This window comes from Leptonotus elevatus, chromosome 8, assembly GCF_054856555.1.
Source record: "Leptonotus elevatus isolate MCC_2025b chromosome 8, RoL_Lele_1.0, whole genome shotgun sequence".
In the NCBI taxonomy this organism is placed as follows: domain Eukaryota; kingdom Metazoa; phylum Chordata; class Actinopteri; order Syngnathiformes; family Syngnathidae; genus Leptonotus; species Leptonotus elevatus.
The window spans coordinates 20,983,834-21,006,171 of NC_141246.1; the positions used below are offsets into that span (position 1 = coordinate 20,983,834).

At 40.1% G+C, this 22,338-nt stretch overlaps 2 protein-coding genes across 2 annotated transcripts; both read right to left on the reverse strand.

Annotated features, from left to right (window-relative positions):
• LOC147170175 (uncharacterized) lies at positions 1 to 10,026 on the reverse strand. The gene is made up of 7 exons (XM_086083610.1): positions 9,856 to 10,026; positions 9,615 to 9,774; positions 7,128 to 7,226; positions 6,232 to 7,026; positions 2,566 to 2,708; positions 1,645 to 1,754; positions 1 to 703 (listed from the first exon to the last, which is right to left on the reverse strand). Exons 2-7 carry the CDS (start codon positions 9,712 to 9,714, stop codon positions 568 to 570), a joined length of 1,383 nt encoding a protein of 460 aa, XP_085939736.1. The 5' UTR covers positions 9,715 to 9,774; positions 9,856 to 10,026; the 3' UTR covers positions 1 to 567.
• A 762-nt stretch (positions 10,027 to 10,788) lies between these two features.
• On the reverse strand, positions 10,789 to 17,232 carry LOC147170176 (uncharacterized). Its single transcript, XM_086083609.1, has 7 exons — positions 17,063 to 17,232; positions 16,850 to 16,991; positions 16,636 to 16,734; positions 15,736 to 16,530; positions 13,870 to 14,012; positions 13,319 to 13,428; positions 10,789 to 11,657 (listed from the first exon to the last, which is right to left on the reverse strand). The coding sequence occupies exons 2-7, from the start codon at positions 16,947 to 16,949 to the stop codon at positions 11,522 to 11,524; spliced, it is 1,383 nt and encodes a 460-aa protein (XP_085939735.1). The 5' UTR covers positions 16,950 to 16,991; positions 17,063 to 17,232; the 3' UTR covers positions 10,789 to 11,521.
• Positions 17,233 to 22,338: the final 5,106 nt, after the last annotated feature.

The window sequence follows — 22,338 nt, forward strand, 5'->3', positions numbered from 1 at the left end:
TCATGCAAATTTCACGTTTTTGCATTTTCATGTATTTGATTAACTATAATCCATACTCCATGTTATTCAGAATCAAGTAATTTTAAATCCACGATTAAACAAGGAAATCTGAAGGGGAAAAAACAGCAGAGCATTTACTATTGACTTCCATTACAGTTGGTATATGTTGTGGATGATATCTATATTGCAGTGATGAAAGCGAAGGCGGGTGGAAGCTTAGTTCTTTCCTTTTAAAGTCCCCTCTTTAGGCATTTTATGTGTTTGTCAAAATTGAATATAGTCACTCAAATATCACCTGCATTACTCATTAAGGGACATATTTTCCTGTGCTCATTCATTTCACCTTCACAGAGCGCTTGAGTGTGCAACAAGAAAATGTTCTTATGTCTTTGGGAGAATGCGGTCCAGGCGAGGTACAGCATAAATAAGGGAACGCCCTCATTTCAGGATTGCTCCAACCAGAGAGTGGAAATTCCACAAGGGTGTGTATTTAATGACACACTTAAGTCAATTGGAGGATCTGCATAGTCAAAAAAGTGCTAAAATGTGTATTAAAAAGAAAAGTATCTACTTCTCACACACCCAATATCTCTGTGTACTACATTTTTCATCATTCCATTCAATTTTTCCTGAAGAACGGTGCCAAAACTCCGCGCAGTCCTGATCGCCATTGTAACTGTTCGGCTGGTCGTCAGCCCAAAACCTGCAAGGTGGAGAGAAACAATATAAAATAAAGAACAGTACTGTTTATATTTCCTAGCTTTCTATGCAATTAGTTCACAAAAAGGTTCAGCTCATGAGGCATAAAACCTAACATTGCCAGCAAGCTGAATTCTCGTGGTATTTGTTCACAAATACTACGAGAATCCTTATACTGCTCCCCGCTGATACGTTCGCAACCGTCCTTTTTTAGGTCGGACCAATCAGGTGTTGTTTAGGGCGGGACATGCAGCTGTGACGAAACCAGGAAGCGCAGACGCCGGGAAACAAACAAACCTAACAGATGAATGGACGCGGTAATTAATTGTGTTCTCACAGAATTACTCACCGTTTCCTTGTTAAACGAGAGGTGCTTCGTGCATTTTTATTTGGTAAAGAATTTGTTCTGGCTATTTTTTTTTTCTGAAGACGAGACCGAAGACGAAATTGGCGGTTGCCGTGATTGGTCAAAATAACAAATGTGCACAAGATGCCGCATCATCCAATCAGCTCGAAGTATTGTACAGAACCTTGATTGCCATTTGAACAAAGTGTGATGGCTTTTTTTACAGTCTTGCAATAGTGACCACATGGAAACAATTACTGAAATTATAACACCTAATTAGATCTTGTGGGAGTTCATTCATGTCATCTGTTTATGAAATAAATCCAATAGAAGTAGGTTCACATGTATTTGCAAGTATTTTCTAGCATACTTGCAAATATTACAGAGCTAGCTGAAGAAAACCATCGTTGGCCCGTCATTGATGGATGCCCACCGTGGACATGTGGCAATGATGAACCGACGTAACGACGGTTTTGCTCATTTTTGTGTAATGAAATACATTCAAATATACATGGAAATGCATTTAAACATATTTGCCAGTCAAAATTGTTTACTCAGTTCCACTCTTCCGTAATAAATCAAACACAATGAGAACTTGCTTTAGGGTCAGAATGGTGCCATCCACCCACTCCCAGTGACCTTCTACTCCTTTATCAGTCAGTCCAAACCAGACCTCACTGCTCGTTGAATATAAGCCATTAACAAATACCTAGAAAATGAAAAATAATGTTCATGTTATTTGTTTATACATCAACTGTACAACAAAAGACCCGTTACTTAATTCAAATGTCAAATGGAGGAAACCAAATTAAATCTGATATATGTTGGTGGAAATTAATGTAAGTAGCCTATATGGCTTTCAGGTTATGGAAGCGTTTTCTTTTAAGAAATGCTGTATTGATTTATTCAAAATAAATAAATCATCTCTTAATAAACAAGTGTTGCATGTGAGTTTGAGTTGATTACTAACCTTGAAGCCTTTTATAATTTTCAAACTGGCTATGAGTTTTGTATATTTTAGTTTTGTTTTAATTGTGTTTTTATAAATAAGGTTTTGGGCAATTTGATTTTGTTTTCAACTGTGCAGCAATTTATGACTATTGCCCTGTGAAATCCAATTTAGCTGAAGTACTTTTTTGAAACAGAGCAAGTAAGTTTGCTTTTATGAAAAGTTGACAAGTGAATTTTCCAGAGCTGGACACTTCTATTAATCGGCAATTCTTGTCTTTAACTATGCCCACCTTGCTGCAAGTGCACAATGACATGAAGCCTCAGACAAATACATGTACTGAGCCCCGACGGACCTTCTCATTCTGTGTAATTTTTGCGAGCTTTTGTGTCTTAAAGAATTCACAGAATATGCGGAAGCACGCGCCGAACAATGGACATCGTCGTCAACGGGAATTGACAATTAACGGAAGTGCCCAACTCTGGAAGTTTCAATGAAAACACAATTGTAACCATGAGGTTAACTGAGTCTGTAAGAAGGAAATATTTTATACAGTATAGAATCAACCCACCATTTCTGCTTGGCTGTTTATGATGACCAAGTCTGCTCCTTGACCTTGACAGTATTTTCTGCTCAGGTACCATGTCTTGCTGGATGAAGAAGCAAAGTAGCAGCTGTTCTCAAACTTCTTCCAGTCACTTGGACAGACCTTTTCTGTAATGGAATGTTATTCATCGATGGAAAAAAAAAAAGTATCATTAGCACAATAGGAAATATTGTCATAATTACAGAAGAAAGGAATTAATTGCCATTTTACAATTTCTTGTTAGAGCAGACATTTGCATGTGGTCGGAAATGTACATTTTTATAATCAAATTTATCTTGGTGGATATCCAAGTGCTATTTTTAAATTTGTATTTTATTTATTCCAGACGTCAAAAATCACATGAGCAAAACATAAATACAATCGCACATCTACATATCCTTAACGCCAAAGAGATTTAAATATAACCATACATACACTTAAACATATACATATCTCTATGCATACATACATGCAAACATACATATCGCTGGCATCGGGCCAAAACCTTGTACCTCCAAAATTGTCACTTTTCAGGAGAGCCAAAATACAAAAAAAAATTCAACTATTAACATTGCATCATCGAAGAGACCAAGCCATATTCAACACCGAGATACAATAATTTGTTGTCTAGGGCTTCATGCCCCTGGTACGGTCACCCATGGCAAACAGGTCCTAGGGACCAGACAAAGCATGGCTCAAAAAGACCCCTATGATGAACGTCAATTTTGGATCCCGGTTTCCCTTGCCCGGAGGTGGGGCTCAAAGGCGAGCGTCTGGTGGCCGGGCCTTTACCTGGCTGGGCACAGCCCGAAAAGGCAATATGGGTCTCCCTCCCCATGGGCTCACCACCTATGGGAGGGGCCAAAGGGTTCGGCAACTGAAGCTAGCTCTGGGAACATGTCACCTCTCTGGCAGGGAAGGAGCCAGAGCTGGTGTGCGAGGCCGAGAAGTTCCAACTAAATATAGTCTGACTCGCCTCCACACACAGCTTGGGTTCTAGTACCAATCCTTTTTAGAGGGGTTGGATTCTCTTCCACTCTGGAGTTGCCCACGGTGAGAGGCGCAAAGCAGGTGTGGGCATACTTATTGCCCCCCGGCTAGACGCCTGTACGTTGGGGTTTACCCCGGTGGACAAGAGGGTAGCCTCCTTCCGCCTTCGGGTGGGGGGACGAGTTTGTTGTTTGTGCTTGGTTGAGCACTCTCTCTGGGGACTCCCTCTTTCTGATGGAGGACTTCAACGCTCAGGTGGGCAATGACAGTGAGACCTGGAGGGGCGTGTTTGGGAGAAACGGCCCCCCGACCAGAACCCGAGCGGTGTTTTGTTATTGGACTTCTGGGCTCGCCATGGACTGTCCATAACGAACACCATGTTCAAGCACAAGGGTGTCCATTTGTGATTTTGGCACCAGGACACCCTAGGCTGCAGTTCGATGATCGACTTTGTAGTCGTGTCATCGGATTTGCGGCCGCATGAAAAGAAGGGCGGAGCTGTCAACTAAACACCATCTCATGATGTGTTGACTCTGATGGCAAGGGAAGATGCCAGTCCGACCTGGCAGACCCAAACATATTAGGAGGGTCTGCTGGAAACGTCTGGTAGAATCCCCTGTCAGAAAAAGTTTCAACACCCATCTCCAGCAGAACTTCTCCCTAGGCAGGGGACATTGAGTCCGAGTGGACCATGTTCCGCGCCTCCATTGTTGAGGCGGCTGATCGGAGCTGTGGCCGTATGCTGGTTGGTGCCTGTCGTGGTGGCAATCCTCGAACCCGCTGGTGGACACCAGCGGTAAGGGATGCTGTTAAGCTGAAGAAGGAGTCCTATCAGGCCTTTCTGGCCTGTGGGACTCCGGAGGCAGCTGACAGGTACCGGCTGGCCAAGCGGAATGCAACTTCGGCAGTTGCTGAGGCAAAAACTCAGACATGGGAGGAGTTCGGTGAGGCCATGGGAAACGACTTCCGGATGGCTTTGAAGAAATTCTGGTCCACCATCCGGCATCTCAGGAGGGGAAAGCAGTGCACCATTAACACTGTGTATAGTGGAGATGGGGTGCTACTGACCTCGACTCGGGACGTCGTGAATCGGTGGGGAGACTACTTCGAAGACCTCATTTCCACCAACACGTCTTCCTTTGAGGAAGCAGGGTCTGGGGACTCTGAGGTGGGCTCCCCTATCTCTGGGGTCGAAGTCACTGAGGTGGTTGGAAAGCTCCTTGGTCAGAGTTCTTAAAGGCTCTGGATGTTGTGGGGCTGTCGTGGTTTACACACCTCTACAACATTGCGTGGACAGTGCTGGAGAGGAGCGTCCGTCTGTAAGTATGTAAGTATGTATCTCGGATTCAGGAGGAGCAGTGTGTTTTTTTTCCCGGCTGTGGAACAGTGGACCAGCTCTACACCCTCGGCAGGTTCCTCGAGGGTGTACGGTAGTTTGCCCAACCAGTCTACATGTGCTTTGTGGACTTGGAGAAAGCATTTGACCATGTCCCTTCGGAAATCCTGTGGGGTGTGCTTCGGAAGTACGGGGTACCAAGCCCCCTGATACGAGCTGTTCGGTCCCTGTACGACTGATGTCAGAGTTTGGTGCGCATTGCCGGCAGTAAGTTGAATTTGGTTCCAGTGAAGGTTGGACTTTGCCAAATTGTCCTTTGTCACTGATTCTGTCCATAACTTTTATGGACAGAATTTGTAGGCGCAGCCGAGGCATTGAGGGGGTCCGGTTTGGTGGCCTCAGCATTGCATCTCTGCTTTTTGCAGATGATGTGGTGCTGTTGGCTTCTTCAAGCCATGATCTTCAACTCTCACTGGAGCAGTTTGCGGCCGAGAGGTATGAAGATCAGCACTTCCAAATCTGAGACCATGATCCTGAGTCGGAAAAGGGTGGAATGCCCTCTCCGGGTTGGGGATGAGATCCTGCCCCAAGTGGAGGAGTTCAAGTTCAAAGTTCAAGGAGTTCCTCCCTGGAGAGGTCTTCCGGGCATGTCCCACCGGCGGGAGGCCCCTGGGACGACCCAGGACACGCTGGAGAGACTATGTCTCTTGGCTGGCCTTGGGATCCCGTCGGAGGATCTGGTTGAAGTGGCTGAGGAGAGGGAAGTCTGGGCTTCCCTCCTAAAACTGCTGCACCCGCGGCCCGACCCCGGATGAGCGGTAGATGTTGGATGGATGGATGGATGGATGGATGGATGGATGGATGGATGGATGGATGGATGGATGGATGGACACCCACATGTGTAGATTGACCAAAAGTAATATGGAATTTGTCAAATTGTGACTTAGAAGGTTTCGGCCCAACACCAGCAATATGTTTACGCATACTGTGCAAAAGGCCTACACATTTGAGCATTTTTTTCTCATTTTGTGAATAGACATTTACATACAAAATAAATGTTCAGAGTGTTTACACCCTATCTGTATTTCCATACATTGTACATGCAATATTTTAGCGTTGGTGAAATAATCAGGCCAAGTATGGATCTAAACAACCCGTGACCCACCCCGAAGGTTGCTACACTATAATCACACACATCCTAATACATACATACCCTACAAAAACACATATGTCATTTCAACATGTCTGAAAATGGGTAGATAGTGTCAAATGTTTTCTTTTTGTAAATAAAACCTGCAAAATATTAAACGCATTTTTCCGGTTACCTTTTACCGTTGCGTTGAGTCTTGTGACGGTAGCCCGCAGCTGGTCTACCTCAGCACTCATGTTGCTGATTTGCACCCTCTGCAGGTCTCTCTGTGCAGTCACATTTTTCAAACGGCTTTCAAGATCCTTTTTCTCTTCAACTGTGGAATTGTAGGAGGCCATCAATTCGTCAGTAGCTTTGGCGAGTGTGGTGTAAATGGCCTGTAGATTTTCCTTTTCCGACGTTAGGTTTTGGTGACTGCTTGCAATGTTGTCTCTCTCGCTGGAGGAGGAGTTGTATCGCTCCTCGAGGTGCTCGATATCCTTGATCAGGCTGTTGTAACTCATTTGCAGCTTCTCTCGTGACCTTGTTACATTGTTGAATTTGTTCTGCAAAATGTCCCTCTCATTCATCACAGAATCGTAGTTGGCCTGTAAGGCATTCTTGCTCTTGCCCAGTGATTCATAGTTTGTTTGCAGTAAGTCTTTGGCAGTCGACAAGGCATCATTATTCGTCTGCAACTGCTCCCTACTGGTCTTCAGCTGCTCAAGTTCTTTGTTTAGAGCAGCGTTGCTAGTTTGCAACTTGTTTTGACTCTCTTTTAGTTGCTGTGCTTCCGCTTTGAGTAAGTTGTTGTTGGTTTTGATTTGAGTTGTCGATTTAGATATGTAGTTGTAACTTTGTTGTAGATGCTCGTATGAACCTTCGAGATTCCTCTTCTCACTCTGCACAGTCTTCAGTTGGGACTTGAGGTTGTCTTTCTCCCCTCCAGCAGCTTCTAACTTTATCTGATTGTCTTTACCCATCATTGAGCCTGCCACAGAAAATAGAAGCATGTATTAAAGTGAAGTAGTTTTACACCGCTGGCAAACTTTTGATGTGTGGAAAGGTAGATTAACAATCAGGTGGACTCACAGTGGACAGATTGACCGATGATCACAGCCACCAGGATAACACACATCAGCCCAAGGACAAGTGTGGCAGCCCTAAAAGGGCTGTTTCTCAATGCATAAACTGAATAAAACACATAGATTTTCAAAACAGTATATTAAATTTTAATGGTTTGCATTAACTCTACTGCATTACAGGAACACACACACACCCACACACAAAGCAAAAGAGCAGTGAGCTACTCATGTTTCACAACATTTATTTTATGGCCACATTTTTGTTATTGAGTTCTTCAAAGTCAACACAATAAGAAATCAACGATGGTCATAAAATTCATATGCTGGCGTAAAGGAGGGGAAGGGGGGGATTTAAGGCACACTCTCTTCCTTTAAACATGGAGAGTGAATTACTTTGTCCAGAATATTGAAAACGAAGTAAATAAAGCAAGTCAGGCACCAGCTGTCAACCTCACTTACTGTTACCAGCAAGGCACTCATTGTTAATGCTAACAGCTAGCTGCTAGCCACTAGTGTTGGAGATTTGTGCCATACCATACAATGATGGCATAATTAACTAGCGGTTTCTTATCGTGAATATGAGTTCGGGATAGCGTTGTGTTGATATTGGTCACAAAACTACGATAAAGAAATCTGAAACATCGAAAAATTTAGTCAAGTTAGCCATCACGCCACGATGCGGGCCAACTTTATAGTAAAAATCTACTAAGGCTATATTCATTGTCGTTAATGTATTATTTGGAACGCTTTATTTTGACGTTAGCCTTAGCATAGGCAGTGTGCTACGTTGAGTATTTTTCCAGCTTCCTTGACGTGTCTGAATGTCATTCAGCAATTTTATTTATTATTTATTTAATTTTTGTTTTAAAATAGAAACACCTAAATTGAAATACAGCTCGATTTTCTTGTTTGATTATCTGGAATGAGCAAAGAAACGCCTAATAACAGTTTGATCCTCAGATTCTGGCTCTATCTTTGTGTTTTAAGCCAAACAAGAGATCATGGAGATTGGACTTGGGTGAAGCATTTTTTTGCCCGTTTTCTGACATGCTATAAACTTGGGAGTCAAACCCTGAGAATGCAGTTATCAACAAACTTAAAGTGATAGTCGAGAATACGTTCCAAAACGTTGCCCAAATGACCGCTTACAAGTTTGAAGATATCTGTCATGCTAATAAGACACACCTTGAACATGTCCCTATAGTCAAATGATTTTCAATCTTAAGGGGACCATAATTTTTGGGGGCTCCAGGCCTGTTTCATGATATTCAAAAATGTTATGTATTTATTTATTTATTTATACATTGCTTGTGGGTTTTTTTTGTTTGTTTTTTATATTTTTAAATGTTATTGTTATCTCTTTCTCTCCGTTTCTTTCTTTCTTTCTTTCTTTCTTTGAAATGCTCGCGGTGACAACTTCCGCCAATCCAAAACAAAAATACGGGCCGTTTTTCAATTTGTATCTTGTGCTATATCCTATTTTTCGTTTCTGAAATAAAAATTTAAAATCAAACTGTAATTGCACTTTTCCGTTACAGTTCCAGACATCCAAACGAGAAAATCAAGCTGTATTTCAATTTTGGTATTTCTATTTTAAATTGAAAATCAAATAACGAGTCGTTTTTCTATTATTTTTATCTGTTTCCAAACGTAATATCCAATGACCAAAAGAGACACGGACACCATTTACTCTTGGTTAAACGATGCTTTCCATTGCACTAGCCATTATTTTTAAACCAACATTACCATCTACAGGAGTGAAAGAAATATTGCATTTGCTTCATGAAACTATTATTCAACTGGCGTTTGGTTAACATGGTACATTTAGCGGAACATTTCTACATATTGTTTGCTTAAATGCCACACATCAATAGTTAGTAACTATTGTAAACATGTAACCCCCCCCCCCCCATCCAGCAAAAATACAACTCGAAGTAACATTCGGATAGAACAGAACTTAAAAGCAGCACCTTTTAATAATCAGAACCAGCTTTGATTGATTCAAATTAAACTCATAAATACATTCCCTCGATTTCACCATTTTGAAGATAATCTGTGGTAAATAGTATACACACAAAAGGTTTGGGATATTCTGCTTTCGAATAAAGTTGCAGGATGAACTGCATTTAATTCTTTATATTTTAACTGAACAATACATTTCTCGGTTCAGTTAAAAATGGTATTGAAACAGTTATGTGGAGATTCTTATGTTTTGTTTTGTTTTAAAATCTGACCTGCTTAAGAGCTGTAAAATGCTGTCTCTAAACATTTTGTCAGTTGGCTCTGTGTCTACAGAATGCGATAACAACTCTAAAAAGGCAAAACAGGCGTAATTCTGTAGTTTCAACCTAAGAAAAAACTTATTTCATAACTACTGTAACGTGTGTGTGTGTGTGTGTATAGGGGGGGGGGGGCTTTCTTAAATGCACATAATAGGCAAATTTTTTTTATCATTTTATTGTTGAAGTGTGGGAATAAACTGCAATTCTGTTACCTGAATATTGAAACTTGCTGCCGTCCATTGAATGACGCTTGTAGCCGCCATCATCGATGTCCATTGTTGTTTCTGTAGAAGTTTGGTCCTTAGCAGTCATTTTTGCAACTGCTTCCTCTTTGTTGTTGAAGTAAATAGATGATCCACGTACAAATGTTTGCTGTATGAATAAATCAATCAATATAAGTATTAGCATTTGAGTGTCGGCACTTTAAACTGAGCAATACAAAATAAGACTTACCACTCCTTGCGGCAATTCTATAAATACTCAAATGTTGATTCGGCAACACGTCGTTATATTATCAATATTATCAATTTGAATGAGTCACACTTCACACGTTGCTCATTCCTGCGTTTGTGACCATGAGAAATTAAGCAGCTTCGTGCAGAAGAAATCGATGCAGCCGCACATAAACTCAGGTTATTTCACAATATGAAACAAAATCCGGAACAACAGAGTCAACAAACCGCAGAGATGCTGAACGTGCAGTTTTGCCATGACTTACAAAAAAAAGTCAGGAGTCAGTTGGTAAACTTTTTTCAAACCTGTAGGCCTATTACTCACACAAGAATTCTGATAATGCTGGTTAAATAGATACACAATTGTATTTTTTTTTTTTTATGTATCTTAGTCATGAATGTCAACATGCATATCCTAAAGTCGGCGCACCTTTCCTAAAATTCATCTAAAAAGTCTATACAACCCTTTTCAGAATGCCAGGATTTTATGATGGCACAAAGACGCTACACTGCTGGAGTGGCGGGTTGCCGACCCCTGGCTTACTATTTCAACTATTTAATTATGTGGAAATTCTTTCCATGAGTTTTAAAAGACTTAAGTCTGTGGGTCTGAGCTAAAATGACGAAAACAAGGAAAGGTTGTCTCTGCCAACTGCGTCAACTTCTGTCACTGTGTTCTCCACTTTCTTTCTTTAGGAAAAATATGGAGGCTTACTTCGTTTTCTTGAATCCCATTTGATAGAAAATAACATCCTAAAGCCGCACAGTGTGACGTTTTGTCTCCTTTTCGCTGATTCGATTTTTTTCTGAAACTCATTTTTCATTGGGTCAACACCTTTATCATACCTTACAAATAAGATGTTCCATTCTTAATGACAATTAACTCATTCGCTGCCATTGACGGCTATAGACGTCAAAAAATCATTCAGACAAATATGAATAAACAACATTTATTGATCATTGTTATGGTTTTCAATTGTTCATATACGGATTTCACGTTTATGCATTTTCATGTATTATGTATCTTCAGAATCAAGTAATTATAAATGTATACATCCACGATTAACATAAGGAGCTAGGGAATCTGAAGCAAAAAAAAAAAAAGGAACAGCAGAGCTCTTGACTTGACATCCATAACATTTCGCATACTCTATGAATAAAGCTGTAGATGATATCCATATTTCAGTGATTACGGGGAAAAAACTGGAATACCTCTTTAGGTACAGTATTGTTTTCACAAACTCAAAGTCAATCACTTAAATATCACCTGCTAGTATAATACAGGCTACTAAGAGGCTACTTTGGAGGTACGTGTTTTTGTATTCTGTATTAATACTGCGCTCATGATTGAATACATCGGAGTTGTCGCAATAGTAGAGAAGAGAATATGCTAATCGTGCCCAGCAGCGTTTGACGCCACACATTCCGATGACTGCGGGTGTCGTGAGCGGCGCTTTCAGCGCGAATGAGCGTTTGGATCAAAACGTGCAATATGATGTTTCGCCTTCACAGAGTGCTAGACTTCAGCACAGACTTTCATTTCAGGTTGGCTGCACCCATTTCATGAAGATGGTGTACTGTGAGTAACACCCCTAAGCAGCCAAAAAATTGCACAGCTGCGCTTCTCTTCTGATGTAAGCGCAGGGAAGAATAGGCCTCGAAGTCATCTACATCTCACACACCCAATATCTCTGTGAGCTACATTTTTCATCATTCCAGTGGCTGTTTCCTGAAGAACGGTGCCAAAACTCCCCACAGTCCTGGTTGCCATTGTAACTATTAGGCTGGTCGTCAGCCCAAAATCTGCAATGTCAAGAGAAACAACAGAAATTAAAGTATATTGTTAAGGGCTAACCTTGGTTAGTGAAGGCCAGATAAAGTTCTATGAAGACGTGAAGCTTTCCAGGCAATTGCTTCCGCAGAATAAGGAATATGAGCAGAAGCATCAATACGCGCTTTCGGGTGGGTCCAGGAAAACCTCGGCAATTTCCTTGGCGGCCATTTTGTTTTGTTGAGAGAAGATTCACTTTAAGGTTAAAGCTATTGCGATGTTGTGATTGATGTTGACAAATAAACATGAAAGGAATGATGGATCATCCAATAAATGACAACAAGTTTTACAGAAATTACTGCAGCGTCATCAATTGTTCAAGTTGCTCTATGACGATTGATAAGCAACCGGTTTTCTAATCCGGAAAAAGAGAGAGATCGGTAAGTTTGTGGTTCAGTTTTAGCTGGCGTTGGCGATGTTTAGTGTGTCCAAGGAGTACAAAGAAAACTGCTTTGACAAAACCGCAGCAGTGCATACAAGAGCGAAACTAATGTATCAATCCGGTATTAAGACTGACTTGGTATCGTTATTATTAATATTTGAATGTATCAGCCCACCACTAGGACTCATGCTTCAATGCGTACGAAAGAAATTCCATCCTGGATTCTTGACACACCCTTCGAAGCACAATTTGGACCGTTGCTAACATTGGGTTGTAGACCACCAACACCACAAGTAACCCTTGATCAATGTGGTAAATAATAGGCCTGGGTATCGAGTCTAATTTCCTCAATCGATTCCATTTTGATTCACAAGAGTTCAGTTCGATTTGATTTTGATATTTTTTTTCCGATTCGATTTGATTCACTTAAAATTCAATCCAACATTTAATAATTAGGGAACATTGATTCGTCCTAAATATCAAGGACATGGTAACAAAAAAAAACTCCACAAACATTAAATTCCAAATTAAATTTTGCACCAGCAGTAACTGGCTAAATGATTTAGTTTATTCATGAAAGTAACTCGTGTTATAATCACTTAAGTGTTATACAAACATTGACATCAGTCAGGATGAGCTGAAAATATTTTCATATTTCTAATCTAATAATTGTAAATGTAAATTAAAAAGATGTATTGTCTGAAAGTGCAATAAGTCAGGTTTTTTGTAAATGTAAGAAAATACTTTTAAAATCTTGTGAACAATAAATTCCAAGAAAACACTAAGTTACAAAGAAAAAAAGACCTTTAAAATTCTGTTTTCTTGAGAATTTATGGGAAAATCCATCCATCCATCCATTTTCTTAACCGCTTGGGCAGTAGGTGGGGTACACCCTGAACTGGTTGCCAGTAGGGGTGGAAAATTTGGAGTGTTCAATTAACCTGCCATGCATGTCTTTGGAATGTGGGAGGAAATCGGAGAACCCGGAGAAAACCCACGAAAGCACGGGAAGAACATGCAAACTTCACCCAGAAAGGCCGAAGCCCGGACTCGACCTAACCAGTCATCCAGCGTGCCGCCCAATTTATGGGAAAATCACATATTAAAATAATTGATTCATGGTTTTATGAATCGATATCTGGCTCGAAAAGGAAAATCAATTCGATATTGATGATTAGATTTAAAAAATATATAATTTTTTTAACCCAGCCCTAGTAAATAAAGCACAATGAGAAAATATCTTGTACTTACTCTAGTGTCAGTGGGGTCCCATCCACCCACTTCCATTGACCTTCTACTCCCTCATCGGTCAGTCCAAGCCAGACCTCTTTGTTATTTGTATATAATCCATTAACAAAGCTCTAGAAAAAGAAAGATAACGGTCATGTTGGTTGTTTATATTTCCACATTATATAATACATTACAACAAAATATCTGCTAATTGATTGTGAAATAGAGGAAACCAAATAAACACGTGGTGGATGGTGTTAGTTGTTGGAAGGTGAGTATGTGGCTTCTATGTTATGGAATGCCCTGCTTATTTTATATGATTTTTTTCTGAGAAATGCTACTTTTGTCCATCCATCACAAAAATAAACTCTTCAGACACATCTCTTTACACATCCTTGTTGTTTACCTTGAGTTTTTCCACATTTTATTTGTACGTTTTTTTAAATCAATTTTACTTTAAGTACTTTTTCAACAATTTACAGTTGCTTGTATGAAACGCTGACTAATGAAGTTTCTAATAAAACTAATTGTAAGCATCAGATTGACTGAGCCCGTCTTAAACACGAACCCACCATTTCTTCTTGGCTGTTTATGATGGCCAAGTCTGCTCCTTTTCCTTGACAGTTTTTTCTGCTCAGGTACCACGTCTTCTTGGAAGAAGAAGCGAAATAGCAGTTGTTCTCAAACTTCTTCCAGCCACTTTGACAGACCTTGTCTGTAATGGAATGTTAATCATTGATGAGAAAAATAATAATTCTAGACATGGCAAAAACCTCATGAACAAAACATAATGGAAATACAAACTCACTTTAGCACAATAGATTTGAATATACATACACTCAAATATACGTATACATCTATGCCTTCTCATATGGTAAATAGAAGGACCTCAAAACGCTTTACATCCTGACAACTCATTCATCTACTGAAGATGCAGCATCAGGAGCAACTGGGGGTTCCGTATCTTGCTCAAAGGTACATGGACATGGTCACAATGGCCTGAGATCAAACCCAAATGAAAGGAGACTTTGAATGCAAGTATTTGTGGCGTAATGTTTGTTATACATTTAAGTAGCAGAATCTAACAAAATGCATTGATTGTGTTTACATATGGTTCTAACTTCTAAGTAGGCACGGGTCAATGTTAGATTCTGACGGCATGATCATTTACAGAGAGGGAAATGGTGGGGGAGGCGGGGTTTATGCAGGGAGGACGAGCATCCTCCTTCAAAAAGGGAAGAAGAACTTTTATTTCTCTGCTAATGTGCATTGTCCTTAAAAAAAGAAAAAAAGATCTGTTTTAAAATGATTGATTGGTGACGCACTTAGAATTAGAACAGAAGGATGTTAACGTGTATTTATTTATTTAATCTTAACATTGTGCACATTTATTCTCTACCAAATATTTTATATTTTGTTCAAAAAGGCAGTCGCAAAATTCATTAATTAATTCATTAATTTGATTATATAAAAAAAAAAGGTCACTTTACATAATAAATAATGAAATAAGTAAATAATAAAAAATGAATAGGCTCCAGCACCCCCTTGACCCTTGTGAGGAGTAAGCGGTTAAAATAGATCATATAAATAAATATTATTAAAGCTGCATTGTGTAGTTGAATATGTTAATGATAAATGTTAAAGTTTTTTCTACATCATGCATGCTCCACTAATGGCCAGATGAGGAATAAAGAGCCTTGACTTTTCAACAAAGACTGCGCCTATCAGTTTGTATCTTGCACTGAGTGTTTGCACTGAATGCCACAGTTTCTCGAGAGGGGCGGGGGGGACAAGTGGCGCCATGCACGAGCTTCACACAGAGGCTGCAGTTATGCTTTAGGCCAGAGGTGGCAGTCGCGAGTAAAAAAAGTAACCAAGTCCACAATGCTCCTTTAAGTGTGTTGTTCCTGATTTCAATGCATATTTCAAAGGAGCTCCAGTTTTTCTGTGGTAACTGTTATAAGAGCTATATATAACAAAGGCAAGTTTATTCTTTATTCTGATTAGGATTTTATTTAATTTTTTAATTTACTGCGCTTACAGGTATTGATTTTCAAGGCAACGTTTTATGTTTGAGTTAAAAACAATGCCTGCACATTAAATGTTCAAATTAAGGAAACAAATTATGTTCATTTAAAGTTACTGAATGCAGAATATTCAATTTTCAATCGCTACTGCCACCTGTTGATGAAAAATAAAACTGTACACACCCTTCTTCACATACACAATTCACACATGACATCACATCTGCAGAGGGCGGGAAATTCAAACCCGAATCCAGTCTGAAAACTAGTTGGCCCACAATGGGCCAACTAGTTTTTGCATTAGTGAGGGAGTACTTTCACAAGGTTTTGGGGGTGCATAAGCAAAAAATTTTTTTTTTTTTTAAGTTGGGAAACACTAAGTTACTATATACCTTAAGCATGTTTCTGCGTTACCTTTTACCGTTGCGTTGAGTCTTGTGACGGTAGCCCGCAGCTGGTCTACCTCAGCACTCATGTTGCTGATTTGCACCCTCTGCAGGTCTCTCTGTGCAGTCACATTTTTCAAACGGCTTTCAAGATCCTTTTTCTCTTCAACTGTGGAATTGTAGGAGGCCATCAATTCGTCAGTAGCTTTGGCGAGTGTGGTGTAAATGGCCTGTAGATTTTCCTTTTCCGACGTTAGGTTTTGGTGACTGCTTGCAATGTTGTCTCTCTCGCTGGAGGAGGAGTTGTATCGCTCCTCGAGGTGCTCGATATCCTTGATCAGGCTGTTGTAACTCATTTGCAGCTTCTCTCGTGACCTTGTTACATTGTTGAATTTGTTCTGCAAAATGTCCCTCTCATTCATCACAGAATCGTAGTTGGCCTGTAAGGCATTCTTGCTCTTGCCCAGTGATTCATAGTTTGTTTGCAGTAAGTCTTTGGCAGTCGACAAGGCATCATTATTCGTCTGCAACTGCTCCTTACTGGTCTTCAGCTGCTCAAGTTCTTTGTTTAGAGCAGCATTGCTAGTTTGCAACTTGTTTTGACTCTCTTTTAGTTGCTGTGCTTCCGCTTTGAGTAAGTTGTTGTTGGTTTTGATTTGAGTTGTCGATTTAGATATGTAGTTGTAACTTTGTTGTAGATGCTCGTATGAACCTTCGAGATTCCTCTTCTCACTCTGCACAGTCTTCAGTTGGGACTTGAGGTTGTCTTTCTCCCCTCCAGCAGCTTCTAACTTTTTCTGATTGTCTTTACCCACCATTGAATCTGCCACAGAAAAAAAAGAAGCATGTATTAAAGTGAAGTAGTTTTACACCGCTGGCAGACTTTTGACGTCTGTGGCTAGGTTAACTAACAATCAGGTGGACTCACAGTGGACCGATTGACCGATGATCACAGCCACCAGGATAACACACATCAGCCCAAGGAAAAGTGTGGCAGCCCTAAAAGGGCTGTTTCTCAATGCATAAACTGAATAAAACACATAGATTTTAATTATATATATAATTTTGTCCATGTTGACATTGTATCTGCTTATTTCACAACTCGGGTGGAAAAAAACAACGATAAACTGTAATTCTGTTACCTGAATATTGGAGCTTGCTGCCATCCACTAAAAGACGCTTGTAGCCGCCATCGTCTATGTCCATTGTTGTCTCTGATGAAGTTTGGTTCTGAACAGACATTTTTGCATCTGCTTCCACTTGGTTGTTGAAGTAAAGTTTTTGCTGTATGAACATAAGCATTAGCATGTGATTTTTGGGCACTTTCAAATGAGGTATAAAATAAGAAGACTTACCTCTCCTTGCACGGATTATATCAATATTTAAAAGTTGTCTTCTCAACATGCAGTGAGTACAATAAGAGAAGTTAGTTCAATAGTTCCTGTGTTTAAATGATAGTCACACGTCATCCACTGATCTATCCTGTGTTTGTGACTGTGAGAAATAAAGCAGCTTCATGCAGAAGAAATCTATGCAACTGCACAGCAACTTGGGCAATATTTCACAATATGATACAATATCCGGAAGAAGAGATTCTACAAACCACAGATGCTGAATGTGCAGTTTTTAGCATTGTACTTACGAAAACAGTCAGCGTCGGTTGGTAAACTTTTTCAAACCTGTATTGCACTCACAAGAATTCTGAATACGCTTCTCAAATAGATACACAATTGAATGAAAAAAACGTTATCCCCATTTAAAGAAATATATATCTTAGTTATCAATTTCAAGATGCATGTCCTGATGTTATGCACAATTCCAATAAATTTAGGAAAATGCCAGTATTGAATTCCGTATGTGCGCCAGAGGAACTCGATGCTGAGAAACCGCATCAGTCTTTCTACTACTCCACCCTGAATGAAACTTGAGGTCACATTTGAAGGTGTCATGCTGAGCAGGCCATCGATTTTCAGTGGCACAGATCGGTGGGTTGTTCTTTGTGTCGCGCCGCTGATGCGAGTTCCCATCCTTCTTTCTAACCAGAATGATGGCTGAGGCATAAAGGTTCTCGCCGATAACCTGAAATCGAAGTAGTTGATGGCGGTCTTCACTATTTCATATTCAGATGAGGGGATGTGCCAATACCTTTGTCGAGGTTCCAACTGATGCACAACTGCCAATGCCCCATTTTAGATATAAGATCAACACAGTTTGAGGGTCCAGTGGGAGAACTAGGTGAAATTTGTGAACCTACCTTTTTCTAATGCTGATTATAAAATAATGTGAAAAGGCAGAAAGGAGGCAGTCTATTCGTTCATTTGGTAGACTTGGTGTACATATAATTATTGAAGACAATATCGGCAATTCTAAATTGGAATCCCACTGGCACAATGTGGTGACATTGCAAATTACAGCCAAATAAAATGCACTGAAGTTTTGAAAAATCAGTGTCTGGGTTTTATGCGAGCCAGACACTTGCTCCTCTCGATGTGGAGGAGCAGCAGCTCTCCTCTGAGCCCCTCCCAGATTGGCTGAGCTTCTCATCCCATCTCGAAAGGATAGCGCAAACATACGGTGGCGGACTCACAATAGTGTATTCCCCCCCACCCGTTACAATAATTTACCATCAACACATTGGAGTTCACAGTCATGCTTTGTACTTGTGCTCCCACCCACAACACAGATTGCCATTTGCCGCCATTTATGTATATGCCTTTGGTTGTTCAAAGGTATACGCATTATTTGCATGTATTAGGTAGTTTACGATGTCGATGTACATGACCGGTGGCGGGCGTTTAGCACCGTTTACCAGATCTTCCTTCTTCAGTGGGATCTTTCCCGGAGACCAGTCCCAATTTTTTTTTTTTATTGTATTGCTGGAGTTCCTTTGCCTGTAGGCTTTCCCGGTACAACGTATACTTTTATGTGCTCATTACCGTCAATTTAGTCCTTTTATAAGCATCGTTGTATACTTTTGTCTATGCTTCGAACCATGACATTCCAAACAATATGGCAGATAGAGGTTGGACACGCCCACCGGCTGACTTCGTGGGAACTATCTATTGTGTCGTACACACAACACTACATGCCCGTGAGGACGGGCATGACGTCACCCTCCAACACTCAACCCCTCCCGACCCCCAAGAAAATGTGGAGTGCGGAAGAAATAAAATAAATACACTTGTATTTATTTTATTTTATTTTATTTTATTATTATTATTTTTATTATTATTATTATTATTATTATTATTATTTATTTATTTTTATTTTTTATTTTTTTATTCTCTGGAGATACACTTGTATTTATTATTAAAAGGTTAAAGTGATTGTCATACCATGTAAGTGGGGTGATATTTGACCCATCCACTGAGGGAACGGTGAGCAGTTAGGCATCACGCTGTGCCCATAACCTGGAAAAACGCATCTTGACCCTGAAGTGTTGTGTGTTTTGTTTTATTTGGACTACAATATCTCTGCCGTGTGCAATGTGCACGCATGTGCGGCGCACGTGGCAAGATAAGGGCACTGCTGCCACATAAACATGTGATGTTGTGGTTAACTGCACACAGATGCGGCGAGGAGCTTCTTATACTGTTTAGCCAAATTGGCTAAAAGGTTTCATGACCCACTGTCAACCCTGAACTAGGTGACGTTAGAAAGGTTTGTTAAATAGTTCCTCAGCAATGTCATCAATTTATCTTATGACACACTTCATCCATTAATCGACCCTGTGTTTGCGAATGTGAGAAATACGGTAAACCAGTTCCAGGTAGAAAGAAATATTTGCACAACTCAGGTACTATTTCACAATATGAAACAATACCAGGAGGAAGCTATTTTACAAACCACAAAGATGCTGAATGTGCAGCTGGAAAAAAAAAAGTCTGAGTCAGTTGGTCAACTGTTTCCAAGTTTTATTCTTCGTATATAGCATGGAGTGCAGAACATAATGGAATATACTTATATGTATATACTGTATTTTATTCATCCATTTAAAACATTCTCATGTTCAGTTCCTCTTATATTATTGTTAACAGGAGGGGAAATACTTTTAATTCTCATTCTAATGCTGAATTTGATCACGTAAAGAAATTTAAAAAAGAAAAAAAACAATCTTTCAAATGAGAGATTTGTTTCTAAACGCATTATACAGTGGCGGATTGAGGTAAGAGTGAGCCAAGTTAAGAGTTATTTTGAGATACAAACCATCATTCGGTAGATTCAATAATTATCTCTTTTTTTTGCTTTGATTTGGAAGCGCAAACCTAAGGTTCGAGTGCTGTATGGTAGCAGTGAACTCAACTCCACAATAAGCAGCACCTTTACAAAAAGTAAAAAAGATTAAAAAAACAGGCTTCAAGCTGTTTAATAATATTCCCAGATGGTTAACTATGAAAGGAAACAGAAAACTAAGAGAATCACAAGGTGTTTATTTAAAAGCTGCACATAGAATAAGCGAAGTGCGCATTACGTTTGCGCATGCGTGAAAATCCAGTTAAAAAAACAAAACAGCTACCAAACAAAGCCGTCATTTGAATGGCGCCCAATGGAGTGCTGAAAGTATTTGCTTAAGTGCACACCTTAAAGCTTGCAAGAATTGTTTAAATGACTTTCAGCCTTAAGTGACAAAACGACAGATGCACTTGGTGCCATTCTTAACTGTCCTAATGGAGTTTAATCGGCAAAAAAACAACATTGCAATGCACGAGAAGACAGAAGTGTGCGCGTGTAAACCTTCGTTCACTCTTCCCGATTTCCAGACAGAAAAGAAAGATCCAAACGGACGTATAAGAGGCTAAAATAGTTTTGTTTTTTTTAACACATTTATTTTGTCAATATCCTGAAAGCGAGGGAACAGACGGAAGCATCACGAAGCTTGCCATGCGGACGTACGTGTAACCAAACTAATGGAGTGACGGTCATTTAAGAACCTGCTTCTAGTAGTGATGGGCATGACAGTTATTTTAAGTGAACTGAATCTTTAGAATCAGTTCATTAAAAAAGAACCATTCAAAAGATTCGTTCATCGAATCGCTCCAAGCTGTTAATTCCACTCCCAGTTTAAGCTGTCTGTTAAACTAAACATAAAACTAGGAGAATTACATGGTGTTTATGCAAAAGAATGACATGGAATAGCATTTAGTCTGGGAGCTTAATGCTAATGCTAACACTCACTGTAATTGGAAACACATATAGAACCTTTGAAGCTATTGTTTTTCAACTGTTGTGACCCAGGGACTAACATTTCCCTATTGTCATTAAGTTGTGACCTTCTTTTACATAAGTTAAGAACAATAAGGAGCATGTCCTGTTCAAAAACGGCCTAAATAATATTACTTTATTATGGATTGGATAGAATTGGATTGGTTGATTACTGATAACAGATAGGCTATCAGTATCGGCTGACAACAGCTTTATTTCAAGGTATCGGATACTCATGAATGCAGCCAATACCAAGCCACTGATATTGAGTGAGTCCTCCTCACCAGCAGCTACACTGCAGTGGTTTGACACACATCTGTGAATCATCAAGTACGCCGAGATGTAACCCCTCTTTGTAAGCAAGTCAGAAGATACATTGGTGTATCACCAGCCTACGCTAGCGCAGCACAGTACTTAAGTCATGATTACAGTATATATTTGTATGAAAACACTTCTAGGCCAAAAATGACAAATAGTAATACGACACTAACTGTAAACTGGAAACGTCCTATGTCAGTACCCTAGGCAACAGCACAATGGTCATTCAATTGATATTACGTGACTTTTATTTAGTGTTCCATTTATGTCGTGTTTTCATTAGGGATGTACCGAAATGAAAATGGTTGGCCGAAATCGAAAACTGAAAATGAAAAAAATCTTGGCCGAAAACCGAAATGGCGAAAAAATAATTTATTATAATTAATTAAAATGATAATATTGTTATAAAAATGTTATTTAGCACTGGCATTTTAACCAAGCACAATATAAATTGAAATGTGCCCACACCACAGACATGTTGGCTAAGGGTACATTAAACACCAACGAGGGTTGAGCATTTTCTGGCGGTGCGATTGCACTTTATAGTCATTGTAGTTCGAACAGGCGGGGACGGATGCGTGCGGCGGGACAAGGTGCGGCGCACTTAAAATCAGCACATTCACATATTCACCAACGTTTAAAAATAAATAAATACATTTGTTTGCAACAGCTAATCGGCTTTGGGAACGGACTGCAAAGTCACACACAGCGTCCTGAACAGGTCTGTCGCCACCCAGAGATAGCGGTAAGTGTTTACTTGTTTAAAACTGTTGATAGCAATAGTGCTAGCATTAGCTAAAGTATTTAGCACGGCCACCGGGATGCCGGTGAAAAAGTGGAAGCGTTCGTGGAGCTCTTATTAAAAAAAAAAAAGGGAAGGCGCTGCAGGAGAAAGAGTGGCTCACCTGTACTGCAGTACGCGGCAGTTCTGTCTTTTTTTCGACCCGCTTAAATGTTGTACACCAAGTGACGCCCCTCTCTTCCGGTGTGCGCAATGACCCCCGGGAGCTGCTGCGACCGACCGGTGCAAACTCACATGGTGAAAAGCCAGCGAGAAGCGAGGCGGACACTCACCCCCGCGTTCGCTGTTGAATTTTTTTGCCTGCGTCAC